The sequence below is a fragment of the Salmo trutta genome, chromosome 14, assembly GCF_901001165.1.
Source record: "Salmo trutta chromosome 14, fSalTru1.1, whole genome shotgun sequence".
In the NCBI taxonomy this organism is placed as follows: domain Eukaryota; kingdom Metazoa; phylum Chordata; class Actinopteri; order Salmoniformes; family Salmonidae; genus Salmo; species Salmo trutta.
Window position 1 is genome coordinate 32,446,604 of NC_042970.1, and position 19,113 is coordinate 32,465,716.

The window sequence follows — 19,113 nt, forward strand, 5'->3', positions numbered from 1 at the left end:
CAGCAAAGAAAGCCCCAGTGTCAGAAAGAAACTATACATCGAAACAGTGTCTGAAGGTAGACCCTTACGCACTGTTGTGACCCACTTCCTCAACCTAAACCGTTTCCTGGGTGAGAGGACACCATGCCCCTCATTTTTCATAGCATGTTGTGCTGATCTTACAAACTTTCTCGGATCAGAAAAAAAAGCCTCAAGATTAACTTTTTTCCCCTTGGTCTCATTCAGGAACCTTGTCAGTTCCCTCAACGTGAACTTTGACCCTTCTGCTTGACTGGCTGTCAGCTCCGGACCCATCGAAGAGGAGTCTGAAAAAAAATATCTCCTCATCGTCCTCTTCCTCAAACTCACTTTCCTCCTCATTTCCATCTCCCATCCTGACCACCTGCCCTTCCTCTCTGGTCAGGGCCTCCCCCCCAGCACCAGGCAAAGGTTCCATGGTGCCTTAGACCACTTCCTTTTTCCTTTTCCGCTTGACACCCTCCTCTTCCCCCCCAGTCTCTTACACTTCCCCACTATACAATCCTCATCCACTAGCATAACCTGACTAGACCCAGCCTCATCTACACCACCATCCATAGCATGACTAGACCCAGCCTCAGCTACCCCACCATCTCTAGCCTGACTAGACCCAGCCTCATCTACACCACCATCCATAGCATGACTAGACCCAGCCTCAGCTACCACACCATCTCTAGCCTGACTAGGCCCAGCCTCATTTACACCACCATCCCTGGCACGACAAGGCCCAGCCTCTGCTGTCTGCATCTCATTGCCCCCTGCACGTTGACCTCGATTTCCCCAACTGGCGCTTGTGCCCTCACCTTGTCTATGGCCTTTATGTGGGCACGAAAAGCTCTTACGCCCCAAATCCCCACACTCAAAACACTGTAGACTATATGTGCTAGCAAACCCTGTGTAGAGCTCCTCCCCATGCCTCACTTTAAAATGCACATTTAGCTGTTGCTCATTGTTATTTAGAAACATAAACACTTGCCTCCGGAACGAAACAACATGCTTAACGGCATCTGCCTGAAAACCTGCCGACAGTACACGAAAACCGCTAGCAAACTTACCAAAACGACTCAGCTCTTTCCTGATTTGATCATCCGTAATAAACTGAGGCAAATTTGCAACTACCACCCTTGTCGAAGGGGTAGAAAGAGGTGAAATTGGCACCAACACACCCCTTATAAATATTTCACTAGCAATTAGCCTACCAACCAAATTTGCTCTTTTCATGAACACAACCACAGCTTTGTTCATTCTAGAAGCAGCACCTACCTGTTCACCGACTGCAAGCAGAACCTCCTCCACTTGAACTCTATTCTCAGGAACCCACCTGAATCCATGCCGTATCGACAGCGTCTCCTCCGCGCTAGGCTGAGAAGCCATCGCGCACACCACACCTTACAAACCCCAGGAAACTAACTCTGTCTTCTTCCACCCTAACTTTGAAAAAAACGGTGGATACCGCTAAAACAAATAATGCATTAGCCCTCCACCATAGAAAATAACATTGAAAGAAAAGACAGAGGACAGAATGAAGAAAGATAGTTAGGACAGAGCCCTCCACACCAAACAACAAACTCCAAAACTCCCAGCATGCACTGAGAGAGAGAGAGAGAGAGAGAGAGAGAGAGAGAGAGAGAGAGAGAGAGAGAGAGAGAGAGAGAGAGAGCGAGAGCGCTGATATGGTCTATGTTACTGTACAGTAGGCTATGACTGTGTGTGTGTTTGTCTTTGGTTGTATTGCTGTTGTCTAGCTGCTTGTGAAGACGATGAGAAAAGCTAATTAGCAAACTCCCATCATGCACAGAGAGAGAGAGAGAGAGAGAGAGAGAGAGAGAGAGAGAGAGAGAGCGCTGATATGGTCTATGTTACTGTACAGTAGGCCATGACTGTGCGTGTGTTTGTCTTTGGTTACATTGCTGTTGTCTAGCTGCTGGGGAAGACGATGAGAAAAGCTAATTAGCAGATAGTCAGTCTTTACAACTCCCCTATCAAATCAACATATTGCTCTGCCAGGACTTTGGCATTGATTTGTGACCCATGTTGTATGGGTGGGGAAGTGTGATCGTGGATGTGTGTGTGTGTGTGTGTGTACATGTGCGCTTGTGTGTGTGCACTTGCATGCATGTGAGTGTGTGCATGTGTGTTTGTGTACATGCTTGTTTGTGTGTGTAAAAGTGCAAGTGTATAGGGACGTTTCTGGAGGGCACTGTAGGGACTGGACTATAAGTGCTGACCAGCATTATGTTGAGATATTGGCCCTGGCTCGTCACATAAGTGACTTGTAATTCTTCTGAAACTCTTAGAATTAGTGGTGACTTGAGGAAACCTGGAGATCCTGAAGGAATCCCTAGAGTTCCTCAAGGAACTATTGCTAGTAGCTTCAATGAAGGTATCAGAGGTGAATGAGTTCTTCAAGAGCCTATTCAAATCCCAAAGTTGGAATAGTTAACACTTTATTACTGTATGTACGCAGCAATGTTAATATTATATTAGAATGTTTAATATGCATAAATATTCAAGGAACGTTTTAATTTGCAGTGTACCAACTCAACATGATAAACAAGAATGATCAAAAATAACTCTGCCACACCTCCAATCTGATAGACTGACACCTCTACAATATATTATTAAAGGTCCTGAACAGTCATTCCGATTCCCATCTACAGCTGAAGTGGGAAGTTTACATACACTTAGGTTGGAGTCATTATAACTCGTTTTTTAACCACTCCACAAATTTCTTGTTAACAAACTATAGTTTTGGCAAGTCGGTGAGGACATCTACATTGTGCATGACACAAGTCATTTTTCCAACAATTGTTTACAGACAGATTATTTCACTTAGAATTCACTGTATCACAATTCCAGGGGGTCAGAAGTTTACATACACTAAGTTGACTGTGCCTTTAAACAGCTTGGAAAATTCCAGAAAATGATGTCATGGCTTTACAAGCTTCTGATAGGCAAATTTACATAATTTGAGTTAATTGGAGGTGTACCTGTGGATGTATTTCAAGGCCTACCTTCAACCTCAGTGCCTCAAACTCTTGCTTGACATCATGGGAAAATCAAAAGAAATCAGCCAAGACCTCAGAAAAAAAATTGTAGACCTCCATAAGTCTGGTTCATCCTTGGGAGCAATTTCCAAATGCCTGAAGGTACCATGTTCATCTGTACAAGCAACAGTACGCAAGTATAAACACCATGGGACCACGCAGCCGTCATATCGCTCAGGAAGGAGACGCGTTCTGTCTCCTATAGATGAACGTACTTTGGTGCGAAAAATGCAAAGCAATCCCAGAACAACAGCAAAGGACCTTGTGAAGATGCTGGAGGAAACAGGAACAAAAGTATCTATATCCACAGTAAAACAAATCCTATATCGACATAACCTTAAAGGCCACTCAGCAAGGAAGAAGCCACTGCTCTAAAACCGGTATAAAAAAGCCAGACTATGGTTTACAACTGCACATGGGGACAAAGATCGTACTTTTTGGAGAAATGTCCTCTGGTCTGATGAAACAAAAATAGAACTGTTTGGCCATAATGACCATCGTTATGTTTGGAGGAAAAAGGGGAAGGCTTGCAAGCCGAAGAACACCATCCTAACCATGAAGCACGGGGGTAGCAGCATCATGTTGTGGGGGTCCTTTGCTGCAGGAGGGACTGGTGCACTTCACAAAATAGATGGCATCATGAGGCAGGAAAATTAGCAAGGAGGCCTACAAACCATTCACTGGGAATGTGAAAAGCTGAAATAAATCACTCTCTCTACTACTCTACTATTCTGACATTTCACATTCTTAAAATAAAGTGGTGATCCTAACTGACCTAAGACAGGGAATTTTTACTAGGATTAAATGTCAGGAATTGTGAAAAACTGAGTTTAAAGATATTTGGCTAAGGTGTATGTAAACTTCCGACTTCAACTGTAAATAGCCTTTTGACTGACTAAAATATCACCCATTATGTTTTTGTGAAAAAGTAATTTTTTTCTCATTGCTCAGTACCAGGAAGTTTGAAAAGACAGGCTTAGTGGGCGGGGGGCTTTTATTCATGAGCTCACCTAGTCTCACAGCTCTTTGAAATGCCTATGTCAAGAAACTTGGATGCAGTGTTGCAGTAAAATAATTTCAAGCAAGTTTGGCAATACACAAAGCAACTCAAACAACATTGAAATTGCATCAATTATGTATTTTATATATATATATCTCCTGTTTGGTATGTGTCTTCGGCTGTGGTTCACATCACTGACGGATGTGTTGACATGACAACTCCGTCAGAGTTTTGAATGACCCTCCTCCCATTTTGTTCCATGCTGGCTGGAGATCTAGCTAGCCTGTAACTAGTTAACATTAAACACAGATGAAAGGGGAAACATAAGCATCTTTGCCGTATATGAATAGGGTAAACGTTTAATTATATTTTCTGACACCCTACAGACATTTTTTGGCACCAGTAGAGTAGCATTCTAGCTATATCAGCCCCACCCCTCTGCAAACACGCCTTCTCTGATGTTGGTTACAAGGTGCTACTTATTTTAATTGGGTAAGAGAATATCATGTTACCATTGGTGTATTCACATTTTTGAGTTAGGATTACATCATCCTATCCCCTTAACAACCCCGCCTCCTGAATCAATGTGTTCATACTTTGGTCATCATACTTTGATCTGGTTTCATCCAAATATCATTACGTTTCATGATTTTGACTGTTCATGGCCTGTAAAAAGGTTCAACATTGAACTCCTCCCATCACAGGAAGGTTTGAACCTTTACACAGGGGTTTCTCGAGGATCCTTTTCAGAGGGGTTCTACAAGGAACCTTTTTAAAATGGAAAGGTTCCACCGGTATGGCAACCCAAAAGGTTCTTCCAGGCACCATTACTTTTAAGAGTGTGGAGTGCAATTTACACAGCTCTGTTGTCAAAAACGTGATGAGAGACGGACCAAGGCACAGTGTGATTAGAGTTCCACATCTTTTAATAAACAGTGAAACTTCATCAAAACAATAACGTAACGTGAATGTAGTGGTGCTACCTGCACATACACAAAGCAATATCCCACAAAGCAGGTGGGAACAATGACACCTTAAGTATGATCCCCAGTTAGAGACAACGAACATCAGCTGCCTCTAATTGGGAACCATACCAAGAGCACCAACATGGAAATATATAACCTAGAACACCCCCTAGTCACGCCCTGACCTACTACACCATAGAGAACCAAGGGCTCTCTATGGTCAGGGCGTGACATCTGTCCTCCTCCCACCCCACCCCTCCTCTCCCTTTCTTTTTATTTTCTCTGTCTGTCTACTCATCTGTTGGTGCAAAAACTCATAATTTGGTCAACCTTTCTCTTACTGTAACAGTGAAGACTTTTTGGAAAGATATGGATATAGGAAATAGCTTTGTGTTATGTGTAGGCTATCAGTAACATGTCTGTCTGTTTTTCCCAGCAGCAGAGTCCGGCAGGAGACAATGTCTCTCTCAAACACCAGCTTCTGCAGGTCATCGTACGGGTGGCTCAATACTGCATGCTCCTCAACGGTAAGTGTGTGCGTGCGTGCGTGCGCGCGCGTGTGAATCATTTTGGATTATATACAGTACCAGTCAAAAGTTTGGACACACCTACTCATTCCAGGGTTTTCTTTATTTTTACTATTTTCTACATTGTAGAATAATAGTGAAGACATCCAAACTAAAATAACACATATGGAATTATGTAGTAACCAAAAAAGTGTTAAACAAATCAAAGTAAATGTTATAATTGAGATTAAATAAGCAAAGAGAAATGACAGTCCATCATTACTTTAAGACATGAAGGTCAGTCAATCTGGAAAATTTCAAGAACTTTTCAAGTTTCTTCAAGTGCATTCACAAAAACCATCAAACGCTATGATGAAACTGGCTCTCAGGAGGACCGCCACAGGAAAGGAAGACCCAGAGTTACCTCTGCTGCAGAGGATAAGGTCATTAGAGTTAACTGCACCTCAGATTGCAGCCCAAATAAATGCTTCACAGAGTTCAAGTAAGACACATCTCAACATCAACTGTTCAGAGGAGACTGCGTGAATCAGGCCTTCATGGTTTAATTGCTGCATAGAAACCACTACTAAAGGACACCAATAAGAAGAAGAGACTTGCTTGGGCCAAGAAACATGAGCAATGGACATTAGACTGGTGGAAATCTGTCCTTTGGTCTGATGAGTCCAAATTTGAGATTTTTGGTTCCAACCGCCGTGTTTTTGTGAGACGCAGAGTAGGTTAACGGATGATCTCTGCATGTGTGTCTCCCACTGTGAAGCATGGAGGAGGAGGTGTGATGGTGTGGGGGTGCTTTGCTGGTGACACTGTCTGTGATTTATTTAGAATTCAAGGCACACTTAACCAGCATTGCACCACGGCATTCTGCAGCGATACGCCATTCCATCTGGTTTGAGCTTAGTGGGACAATCATTTGTTTTTCAACAGGACAATGACCCAAAACACACCTCCAGACTGTGTAAAGGCTATTTGACCAAGAAGGAGCGTGATGGAGTACTGCATCAGGTGACCTGGCCTCCATAATCACCCGACCTCAACCCAATTGAGATGGTTTGGGATGAGTTGGACCGCAGAGTGAAGAAAAAGCAGCCAACAAGTGCTCAGCATATGTGGAAACTCCTTCAAGATTGTTGGAAAAGCATTCCAGGTGAAGCTGGTTAAAAGAATGCCAAGAGTGTGCAAAGCTGTCATCAAGGCAAAGGGTGGCTGCTTTGAAGAATCTCAAATATAAAATGTATTTTGATTTGTTTAACACTTTTTTGGTTACTACATGATTCCATATGTGTTATTTCATAGTTTTGATGTCTTCACTATTATTCTGCAATGTAGAAAATATTTAAAAAATAAGAAAAACCCTTGAATGAGTAGGTGTGTCCAAACTTTTGACTGGTACTGTATATCAAAAACATTTATACATAAAAATGTTATATGATGAAAATGTTCTCATTCTGTCTCATCTTACTGTGGTTCAATCAATGGCCATGTATCTTTTCTCAATTGCTGCTGTTTGTTTTCCTCATCCTCCAGATTACCTGAACAACCTCTCCCCAGACTCTAAAGAATACGAAGACACACAAGGTACAGTGGAGCTCTGCTATAAGCACTAGCCATGGTATAGTTAAGCAATACGTCCCGAGAAGGTGTGGTATATGGCCAATATACCACGGCTAAGGGCTGTTCTTAGCTGTGGTATATTGGCCATAAACCACAAACCCTGAGGTGCCTTATTGCTATTATAAACTGGTTACAAAAGTAATTTGAGCAGTAAAAATACATGTTTTGTCATACCCGTGGTATACGGTCTGATATACCACGGCTGTCAGCCAATCACCATCCAGGGCTTGAACCACCCAGTTTATAATACCTCCTTAGTCTGTATTGCATTATTCACAAGAGGGCCATGTCGGCTCTGTTTGTATGTGTTTATAAGGGATTTATTTGGGCTCGTTTGGCATTTTGAGTAACTCACAGGGGAGCCATTTTACCCTATGTTTTTCTTTGTGTGTGGGTAAGTCACTAGGGAGACATTTTGGATGTCTTGTCTCTGTGTACTGTATGTGTAATCCACGAGTGGGTAGCTACTGTGCTATCTCTGGCCCTTCTGGTCTGTGTGTGTCTGTGCACAGCAAATTCTCCAGTGTTAAATCAGGTCCACACTTTTAAGTGTTAAATAACACTGTGCTTAGTGCTGATGCTGTTACACTTTATCAGTGTTCGGGAATTAAACCTTTCAGTGTTGTGCAATAACATCTCATATAGTATTTTTTATTATTACACCCCAAGGTCTCTATTTCAGTGTTGGAATTAGGACAACACAATAATATTTAGTTTGCATTTATGATAGCATTTACAAAGGCATCATCATTTATCTTTATCTTGACCAGGTCACAGTTGCAAATGAGAACTTGTTCTCAACTAGCCTACCTGGTTAAATTAAGGTGAAATAAAATTAGCAGCAAACATACTCGTTCTTTAATTAACACAACCATAGACCACATAAACTGCTACAACACTTCCACTCACGAGTGGCCAAAAATAACTAGTTGAAAGCCACGCCCCCAGTAAGCCACACCTCCAATCTAATTGCCTTGTAGAGTGAATTGTAAAGTTACCACCCATGACTGTATTTGTTAGTGACAGAGACATGGTTGTTGAATTCATTACTTCTCAATTCTGTGGACTTTCCTAAGTGTGTTACTACCTGTAGGTTAATGTTATCAGTAAACTGTTTATAGAGTTTTATGTTCCTTGTTGTCCACATGACCAACAAATGATCATGGTCCAAACACACCAAGCCAGTTGTGAAAAGGGCACAACAACACCTTTTTCCACTGAGGAGACTGAAAAGATTTGCCATGGGTCCCCAGATCCTCAAAAAGTTCTACAGCTGCACCATCGAGATCATCCTGACCGGTTGTGTTACTGCCTGGTATGGCAACTGCTCAGCATCTGACCGGAAGGCGCTACACAGGGTAGTGCGTATGGCCCAATACATCACTGGGGCCAAGCTTCCTGACATCCAGCACCTTTATAAGTTGGTGTCAGAGGAAGGCCCAAAAAAGTGTCAAAGACTCCAGTCACCTAAGTTATAGACTGTTCTCTCCGCTACCGCACGGCAAGCAGTACTGGAGCGCCAAGTCTAGGACCAAAAGGCTCCTTAACAGCTTCTACCCCCAAGCCATAAGACTGCTGAATAACTAAACCAATCAAATGTCCACTTGGACTATTTACATTGAACCCCCCTCCTTTTGTTTTTACACTGCTGCTACTCACTGTTTATTATCTATGCATAGTCACTTTACAAATTACCTCGATTAACCTGTACCCGCGCACATTGACTCGGTACCGGTACCCCCTGTATATAGCCTCGTTATTGTTATGTACATTTCTTGTGTTACCTTGTGATTTTTATTTTTTACTATAGTTTATTTAGTAAATATTGTATTAACTCTACTGCTTGAACTGCATTGTTAAGAGCTCGTAAGTAAGCATTTCACGGTCAGGTCTACACCTGTTATATTCAGCGCATGTGGCAAATTACATTTGATTTGATTTGAAATTTGTTTATGACAATACAGATATCAGGTGTTTTGGTTGTTTTTTTTGTGTTTTTTTTCTTTTACTGGTATTTCCAGCGGTATCCACTTGATTTGCTGTAGCCAAAACATCCTAGGAAATGCTCTTTAATTGACTCAAACTGTCTCCAATCAGTCATTCAATTTCTGGTTGTACCTGAGTATTTGGTGGGGGTGTCGCCTAAGCCAATGGAGGCATAGCTCTACGGATCTTAATTGCACAAAGCCTATTATTTGGCAGGGAATGCTATTTGTAGATCAGTGATTCTACACCACAGTATTCTCAAGCTGATCCTCTCCAACAGACTCAATCTTTGATCATCAGCGGTTATAAAAATGGGGCAAATAGGACAGTTAAAGGGGAGAGACTATGAGAGAGTCTATGAGTCCAACCAGAAAATATAAAAAAATTGAAATCAGAATATCACTTGAAAAACAAGCGTGCCAATGCCCCGCTGCGAAGATCTTTGCAGATTACAACAATATGTTCTGCAAAACCTGCAATTTAGCATTAGATTATAAACGGAAAGACAGGATAGGCAGCCATCTGAAATAATAGCAAATTACATTACGGTGTCTCAGAAGAAGGCTTCTACCAAGACAATTTAGATTTCCTAACGAATACGTTGTGAAAAATATTTCACAATAATACACACAAATCTAAAGTAAAGGAATGGAATTAAAAATGTATAAAAATTTGGACGAGCAATGTCAGAGAGGCATAGACTAAGATACAGTAGAATGGAAAAGAATACAGTATATACAAATGAGATGAGTAATGAAAAATATGTAAACATTATTAAAGTGGCCAGTGATTTGAAGTCAATGTATATAGGGCAGCAGCCTCTAATGTGCTAGTGATGGCTATTTAACAGTGTGATGGCCTTGAGATAGCTGTTGCGACTTCTTCACCACACTGTCTGTGTGGGTGGACCATTTCAGTGTGTCAGTGATGTGTACGCCGAGGAACTTGAAGCTTTCCACCTTCTCCACTGCGGTCCCATCGATGTGGATAGGGGGGTACTCCCCCTGCCATTTCCTGAAGTCCACGATAAGCTCCTTTGTTTTGTTGACGTTGGGTGAGAGGTTATTTTCCTGGCCCTCACCTCCCCCTGTAGGCTGTCTCGTCATTGTTGTTAATGAGGCCTACTACTGTTGTATGGTCTGCAAACTTGATGATTGAGTTGAAGGCGTGTGTGGCCATGCAGTCATGGGTGAACATGGAGTACAGGAGGGGGCTGTTCTGTTAACAATTCTGTTAAGACCACAGTATTTGGAGAGAAATGCTTCTCCACCTTCACAAAGCATGTGTAAAAGCACAGGTACTCGCATAGGCGAAATTGCCATGGAGGATATATTCAGAACAGGTCGATTCATCCCCCTCAATAATTTCTTGAAAAATATGCCCCCCCCCCAGATAGCATATGAACACATCATAAGCAATGGCAAAATGTGTAGAAATTAGCTTTAACGGTTGACATTGGGCACGAAAAACTGTCCAACTTATCCGCTTTCTCAGTTTTCAAAAAAAATGGGGTGTGCCTTTGGTGGTTCATCGATGTGTCATTCTGGTCATACGCACCACGACCAACGTAGCTAGTTTGTTAACTGAACTAGCCACTTGTAGCTAGCCAGTAACTCCTCCAGTATGTGTTGACGTCATTTCACATGATTTGTTTTTGGACGGAAACTGTAGAGATTGGTAAGAAATGGTACTTCTGTAGTCAAATATCTTATTCATAATTTTTTTTAAACATTAAATGACCTGGTATGATGGTGCATTGATCAGTTATATAGTTGAAAGTTATTTTTGCATTTTTGGCCAAAGTTTATCTTTAAAGTATGTGTCCAGTGCCTCCCGAGTGGCGCAGGGGTCTAAGGCACTGCATCACTAGAGGTGTCACTAGACAACCGGGTTCGATCCCTGGCTCTGCCGCTGCTGTCCGCAACCAGGAGATCCATGAGGCGGCGCGCAATTGGCCCAGCATCGTCCGGGTTAGGGGAGGGTTTGGCTGGCCGAGATGTCCTTGTCCCATCGTGCTCTAGCAACTCCTGTGGCGGGCCGGACGCATGCAAGCTGACATGGTCGCCAGTTGTACGGTGTTTTGGCCGAGACATTGGTGTGGCTGGCTTCCAGGTTAAGGTGTCAAGAGCAGTGTGGCTTGGCAGGGTCGTGTTTCGGAGGACACATGGCTCTCAACCTTCGCCTCTCCCGAGTCCATACGGGAGTTGCAGCAATGGGACAAGACTGTAACTACCAATTAAAATGTATTAAGTGTCCAGTGTTTCCGGATTTCTATTAAATATGACTAATAATTAATTACAATATGAGTGAAATAGTTTTCCTTAACTATGTTAAAAAGCAGCTTTTCTTTGTTGGAATGGTGTGGGCGTACCCCAACATCAGAATGGTGTGGGCATATACCGGTCATAAAAAATATTAATGCGAGTAGAACACTGATTGGCCAGCTCATCCTCCTCAGGAGGATGACATCATCCTCTATGAGGAAATATCAAGCATTTTTTAAATGGTCTGTTTGAGATACAAGTTTGAAGTGATTTAAAAAAAAATTATAATCTCCAATTTATGCTTTGGCCACAAATACCAGTATTGGATGAGTCAACAACATTATTTGGATGAGTTAACAGAATATGACATTTTAAAAGTGAGATTTTCACTGGACAGTTACTTTAAAACAAAATGTTTTTTCAGCCTCATGGAAAAATTTGTAGAGTAACAGGACATTAGCTTTGAAAGTGCAAAATGTTCTCTCATCCTCATGGCAAAATATGAAGAATAGTATGACATGAATTGCACATTTGTCTCTCTGTCCCATGGCAAAATGTATAGAATTGCAGAAAATAAATTCTGACTCATTTTTTTTATATAGGAAATGTTGTGAAATCAAGGAAGTTAGCTGTTCCCCCCTCTCCCCCAAAATATATTTTCCCTAATAATAATAATACAAAATATTATTTTTCAAAATACCCCTCCATATACCCCTGAAAACACCCCTCATCCCCCCAAATATCTACATCACAATTTCCCCCCTGATGTACTGACACTGTTGAATAGTACACTGCCTGCAAATACACTGTATCAGCCAGCTCTCCTACAAAATATGGTCTTGTGTGTCAGTGGATTCTTCCGTTATAACGGAGATTCTTTCAGGGTTTTTTACCAGACTGCACCTCTGTTCTACAGGCTGCATTTGTGTTAATGAATGAGTGCATTTTGTCAACGTTTTCGAAAGTGTTGGCGCTTGCAAAATAAATGTACGTTTTTATGTATTTCTATAGCGAATGAAAATGGCTACTTTGTTCTGAAATAGGCTACATTTTCTTAGATAAAAGGGTGGACGACATGTACACGTCATGAAAGATGAGAATGGTCTCTGTCCCTCTGGTTCTCTGTACGTTTTGATTTTTGTTTTAACACCCCTTTACTTCTCTGTTTTCACTGTCTCCTCTCTCTCAGCCGCACTCGGGATAGTATCAGACGTTGCGGATCAAGCCAATGACAGTTTGAAACATGGGGTGAGTTTCAAGTGCGAAGACAAGTGTTTGTGACAGTTCCTCCAACATGGTGTGTGTACAGTATGTGTGCATGAGTGCATTCCTGTCTGTCTGTCTGTCTATGTGCCTATTTGCCTGCCTGTCTGCCTGTGTGTGTGTTAGCGTGTGCAGTCAGTGTTGTGGGATGCACAACGTTTTATCTTTTAGTTATTGTTATTGTTTAACATGGAATGTTGGCATAATCTCTCATACAAGCTCTCTCTCCCTTCCCCCCTCTCTCCCTCTCTCTCTCAGGAGAACCTGCTGCGTCTGGTCAACATAGAGTACAGTGTTCGAGGCCAGAGGGATCTGCTCCAGCCTGGCAGGGTGAGCTCCGTCCTGCCTGATAACACCATTGTTTCTACCCAGGGCTCGGGGCACCCTCCACCTCTCCATCCCACCCGTGTCGCCCTTTATATAATCAGTCAGCTGGGAATCCCCTGGCCCTCTCTTTGTGTCTAGGTGGGGTGGAGTAGAGCAGGCACACACTCTTAAAGGACTCTTTAAAAGCCCTCTCTCCAACTTTCTTGATTCAATGTTAAAACTGACGAATACTTCCCATACGTGGAACACTGACTGCCCCCAATTGCTATTTAATCTACATTGTCTAACTAGGGTTATAAAATTCTCAAAAAATAAATAAATAAATGTTTAATAAATTCCCTGGTTTTCCAGAAATCCTGGTTGGAGGATTCCGGATTTCCTGCTTATTTTCAAAGAATTCCGGGATTCCTTGGACCAGACATTTTTCAACCCTATGTCTGACCATGTGTGTGTGTGTGTGTGTGTGTGTGTGTGTGTGTGTGTGTGTTTGTGTGTTCTCAGGTGTTTGTGAAGGAGGGCACTCTGATGAAGGTCAGCAGGAAGTTCAGACAGCCACGCCACCTGTTTCTGGTAAATGTCACTTCCTGTTTGGTGGGAGGGTAGGACACTCACCAGCACAAACCTATAGATATACAACTGACAGAACAAGCAATGGGGTTTTTACGCTAAAAATACCATTGTTTAACAGAATTTTCAATCACAATTTGCTCTAATTTTAACATGGTCACCACACTTGTCATTATGACTACACAACAATGCACCATCTTCTGCCATGTAAATGTGAAAAGGAGAAGCAGCAGTTCTGTTCTGTTTGCGCTATATCTATGGCCTGGTCCTCCCAGACCCTGCTATTGAGAGAGCAGTTTCCTGGCAGGATGTTTCTGAATGGGCGCTTCCTGAGCTGCTCTTTACTGATGGGACAGGGAACCTCAGGAACACTCCTCATACACCCACATACACACTAGACCAGATACTCATTCTTTTGAACAATGCTGATTCAGCCATACACACTAAACCTGGTAGTTTTTCTGTTCAACACTGCTGATACAGCCACACACACTAGACCTGGAGAAAACTCTATTTAAACCTCTTTATGTTAGTTCGTCCAGTCATAACTGTCTTTAAGAAATAGAGCGAGATAGAAATGTGCAATACTTAGTATGTAGATCAGTAGATGTTCACATGGATGTCCTGCTATTGTTTTACCACACCATGTTAATCAGAAATTGTATCATTACTCATTCCTGTCCCCACCTAGATACTGTCATCTTTCTAAAAAAGAACATCCGCGTCCTAAGCAACCCTACATCTTCACTCATGATATGGTAGTATGGGTCACCTATCTGGGGTAGGAGGGGAGGAGGAGGAGGAGGAGGAGGATAGGGAGGGTGTAATTTATAAAGACATAACTCTAAATAGAGTAACGACTTCAGACAGGCCATTCTTTAGCAGCCTGGCAGCGCTAGCCCCCTCTGTAACCATGCCAACAGAACACTCTGACTGTGCCATCTCAAAGTGAGAGAGAGGCATGTGAGCAGAAAAGAAAGAGCATAAAACAAGGAATGGTTTACTATGACACATAATTACAGAATAAAAGGGGATTTCGATCTTATTTCAAATGTCCAGCCCTCTCAGTGGCGGTAAACGAAGATGGAGAGAAGAGTTACAGAGTTAAAGGGGCAATCTGCTGTTGCTACATCCATTTTGGACATATAAAATAATGTTATATACCTATTGATTCTTGAAGAATATATCACTTATATATAAATGCCTCGTGAGTTTAGTTCAACTGTCAACTCCTCCAGAACCCCAAATATACGCTTGTTTTACTCCAATGTTTGTAAACAAATGAAATGTAAACAAACACTATATCCTCAAAACATTTTGATCTCATGGATGGTCAGTCCTTGCATCCATAGTTCTGTCTATGAATTTGAGAGTGGGTACATTTCCCCAGGCCGATTGCCTTTTACCAACAGAGACGTGGGGTTGGCTTTGTTATTGTTTAAACTGCGGATTCTAGCTTTAAAGAAAGACAAATATAATCTGAAAATGTAAAGCTAATCCCAAATGATGCCTATCCTCGAATGACCAATGACCTTTATTTACATCTACTTATACCCCAGTATTAGTCAACTTTTGTGTTTTATAAGTCACTGTTGTCAAACTCGAGGGATTAGCATTAAGATGATTTACTCAATCATATTTGGAAATATTATCCAACAACATAAAACTTAATTTGAAATGTTATTGGAAAAGCTGTAGGAACGTCTTGTGGGAAATCCCTTTAACATGTAAAAATAAAACACTGAGCTATAAACTGTCAATCCACTCATGATGACACACACAGCTATAATCATCCATTTAGTGTTTTCTACAACATAGTACTCTCGCTTTGTCAGGGAAGTGGAGTTATGGTGTGCTCAGGGTCCTAGTTGAATGATGAGTAGGGCACATGTCATGCGATCAGAAAAACGTACAGTTATGAATATAACTACAGTTCTCTGAAGGAGGGAACCAGGTATAACATACTATGGGGAGTCAACTGCCAATCATATTCACTGGAAGTGTCCAGGTCGGTGCCATAGGCTTAGACACTGTTCTGAGCTGACTCACGCCTTTCAGGAACCGCACCGAACAGAGGATGACACCTTGGGGTAGAGCCGTCAATCCCTACATGACCCCCCCCTCCCTTTCAATTCATCGGGGCATGGATTCTACAAGGTGTCGAAAGCATTCTACAGGGATGCTGGCCCATGTTGACTCCAATGCTTCACACAGTTGTGTCAAGTTGTCTGGATGTCCTTTGGGTGGAGGACCATTCTTGATACACACAGGAAACTGCTGAGTGTGAAAAACCCAGCAGTGTTGGGAGTTCTTGACACAAACTGGTGCAACTGGCACTTACTACCATCAGAGGCACTTACATTTCTGGTCTTGCCCATTCACCCTCTGGATGTCACACATACACAATCCATGTCTCAATTTCCTCAAGGCTTGAAAATACTTCTTTAACCTGTCTCCTCCCCTTCATCTACACTGATTGAAGTGGATTTAACAAGTGACATCAATAAGGGATCATAGCTTTCACCTGGATTCACCTTGTCAGTCTATATTATGGAAAGAGAAGGTGTTCTTATGTTTTGTATAGCCTCTTGTAGAGGGTGCACGTGACGACTGTATAGTTGTATTCACGTTTGAGGGTAAACCCCTAGCCGTCAAATTCAACCTTCAGGGGCCAAACCCACAGATCCCATATCTGCGTTCGTGAGTGCCAAACTTTCCCGTGAGCCTGGGACAATAGATCCCGATGACACGGAACCCTCCATGGGTTCCCGCCCAACAGACGTATGATCTCTAGGAACCAGGGTCGTCTGGGCCAACGGGGTGCCACCAGAATCAACAACAGACCCTCCTAACGGACCCTCTCCACGGTGGCCTGAATCAGGTCCACTGGAGGAAACACATAGAGCAGGGTCCCAGGCCACTGATAAGGGGCCGAGGCGACCAAAGCATTCGTTCCTAACGGAGTGCCAAGATCCCTCATTGAGAAGAACAGACAACAATGCGCATTTTCTCGTGATGCGTAAAGATCTGCGTTGGCCCTGCCGAACTGGCCCCCTATCTGGGCAACCACCCAGGGGTGCAGTCTCCACTCCGTAGAGATAGGACCCCACTGGAAAGTAGAACCGCACCCACGTTGAGAAATCTGGATAAATACTTGACCTGCCCGAGAGGAAATGCGCGCTGCTCCATACGAGCCGATAATGGGCCAGGTTTAGGAAAGAGAGAGACCACGTCCCCACCTGCCTGTTGATGTACACCACTGCTGTCCTGCTGCCGGACCTTACCAACACATGCTGGCCCTCCAACATTGGAAGGACACACCTCAGCGCTAGCAAACCAGTCAGTAGCTTTAGGTAACTGATATGCAGTGCCCTTTGTGCTATTGATCAAATCCCTTTTCCCGAGTAAACCACACATAGTGCTCCACACCACAGTAAGGATGTGTCTGTCGTGATCACCCTTTGGGACGCTATCCTGCCTATAAGAACTTCCTGCAACAGCAGTCGATGGTCCGTCCAATGAGTCAACACCCTTAGGCAGGAGAAGGATACCTTGAGCAGTGGCGAGATGCATCCAGATGTGTAGCAATCACCCAGAGCTGAAAAAGACGCATCAACAGAAGTCCAAGAGGCACCACAGCTATCATAGGGGCCATCAGACCCAATAAACACAGGCGCAAGCGAAACGGCACTGAGTGCCCCAGTTGGAACCGTGGCAGATGGAGCCGGATGCATGATTCAGAACCGAGTCCACAACAAGACCCAGAAACTGAATGCACTGAGCCGGAGTCAAACTCATTTTCTTTTGGCTCACTATGAACCCCAGAATATGAGAAACCAGCGTGGCAGTGTGGAGCTCCACCTGTTCCCTCGACTCCACTACGACCAGCCAATCATCCAGAAAGGTCAATACATCGGTGCCAAAGTCGCCTCCACCACCATACAAAAGGTGCGGGGCAATAGGGAAAGCCCGAAAAGCAGGACCAGAAACACATAGGCCACACCCTCGAAAGGAAACCTCCGAAACGTCTGTAGGGAGGATGTATAGCCACATGACAATATACATCCTTCAGATCTATGGACGTCAACCAATCACTGGGATGCTCCGACTGCAATAGCTGGTGAAGTGTGAACATTTAGAACTTTCAAACTTTGAGGTGCTTGTTTAAAACAAAAACAAAACAATGTGCTTTCGTGGTACCGCCGTTCTGATACCCAACCCACACCAGGTTTGGGGACTTCCGCAACCAGTATCTTTTCCCGATACCCAGGACAGTACAGCGGGACAGACGCAGCACAGAATCAACCATAGCATGGATTTTCTTGAGAAACAATGGAACCGGCTTCGCCACCTCCACAGTCCTATTCAGCTGCAGCAGCAAATCGATATGATACATCTGCATCATTGTGACCACATTCAACGACCGGGCTGCCACACCCTCAGCCTGGTACACTTGTCCAGCTGATCGGCCGGCACACCATGCTAGGATTGGCCCCCTTGTTAGCCTCTGGAGCTAAGTAACTCGCCAGCTTTCCATCCATCGGTGGGGTGCAAACAAGCTCCGTCTCCTTCATACCTTCTACATTCATGAACTTGTCATAACCTGGTAGCACCAGCCTGGCTGAATGAGGGGAATCCCGGGTTACCTTTAGCTCATCAGTGAAATCTTTAAACAGGGGTAAGCAACGCTTCACCGTTACAGGGACAGGAGGTAAATACCTTACACCAAACCTGGAGGACCTCCACTGTGAGGGAGAAGACGGCCCCCAGGTGATCTGCCGCCCTACGACACAGGCGCATTAACCACCAATGGTTCACTCTCCCCCGACAAATCCAAAGCCGTGGCTTTAGGCTGCCCAGTACTGATGTCATCCAATTCACACACTGGAAACCCTCCAGATACAATCAGGGATAGTATATTCGGAATCCGGATTCTGAACACTGCCAGAGAAACTGGAATGAGCCTCACTCAGCTGGGATGACACCCCTATCAACACTGACCACCGCTGTTGCTCTCTCCCAGCCTCAGACAACCCCATTCCCGAGGTCGCTTCACTGGAAGAGCCTTCGCCAGCAGCCCCAATCTTTCTCACAAAGTCAGCTTGACGCCCAATGGAAGTTGAACCCAGCCGGAGACAATAGTCACACAAACTGCTCTGAGCCTTCCACCCCAGGCAAACAGGACATCACTCGTGAGTATGTTTAATTTTCATTGTGAAACCTCATGCCCTTGGGCACGGTTGGAGGTTCAAACTCAGCTGGTTAACCTTTTTGAACTTACTCTTACCACTGACCATCCTACCCAAGCAAGGAAGCATTAGCTACACAAGTAGAGCAGAAAGTAGTTGGCTTTTAGCAAACTCAAAAACTGATACCAAGACCCAAAACTCGCAACATCTAGGGCTCTCAAACTCAACTCTGGACCTGAAAGCCATTTCCACTGCATTTGCCCATTATTCCCCTATAATCATTGTCTGATTTAGACTTGAGACACCAAGCGGGTGCAATTCATTATCAGGTAGAACAGAAAACCAGAAG

General features: G+C 43.5%; 1 protein-coding gene across 2 annotated transcripts in view; it reads left to right on the plus strand.

The window, feature by feature from the left end:
- Positions 1–19,113, plus strand: part of fgd5b (FYVE, RhoGEF and PH domain containing 5b) — a 64,455-nt gene that overhangs the window by 34,812 nt on the left and 10,530 nt on the right. The window contains exons 8-12 of one of the 2 annotated variants that reach the window (XM_029775361.1): positions 5,467–5,557; positions 7,082–7,132; positions 12,608–12,666; positions 12,940–13,011; positions 13,510–13,578. In XM_029775361.1, the coding sequence (XP_029631221.1) occupies positions 5,467–5,557; positions 7,082–7,132; positions 12,608–12,666; positions 12,940–13,011; positions 13,510–13,578 (342 nt within the window). The remainder of the gene's footprint in view (positions 1–5,466; positions 5,558–7,081; positions 7,133–12,607; positions 12,667–12,939; positions 13,012–13,509; positions 13,579–19,113) is intronic. The other variant, XM_029775362.1, reaches the window with a different exon arrangement.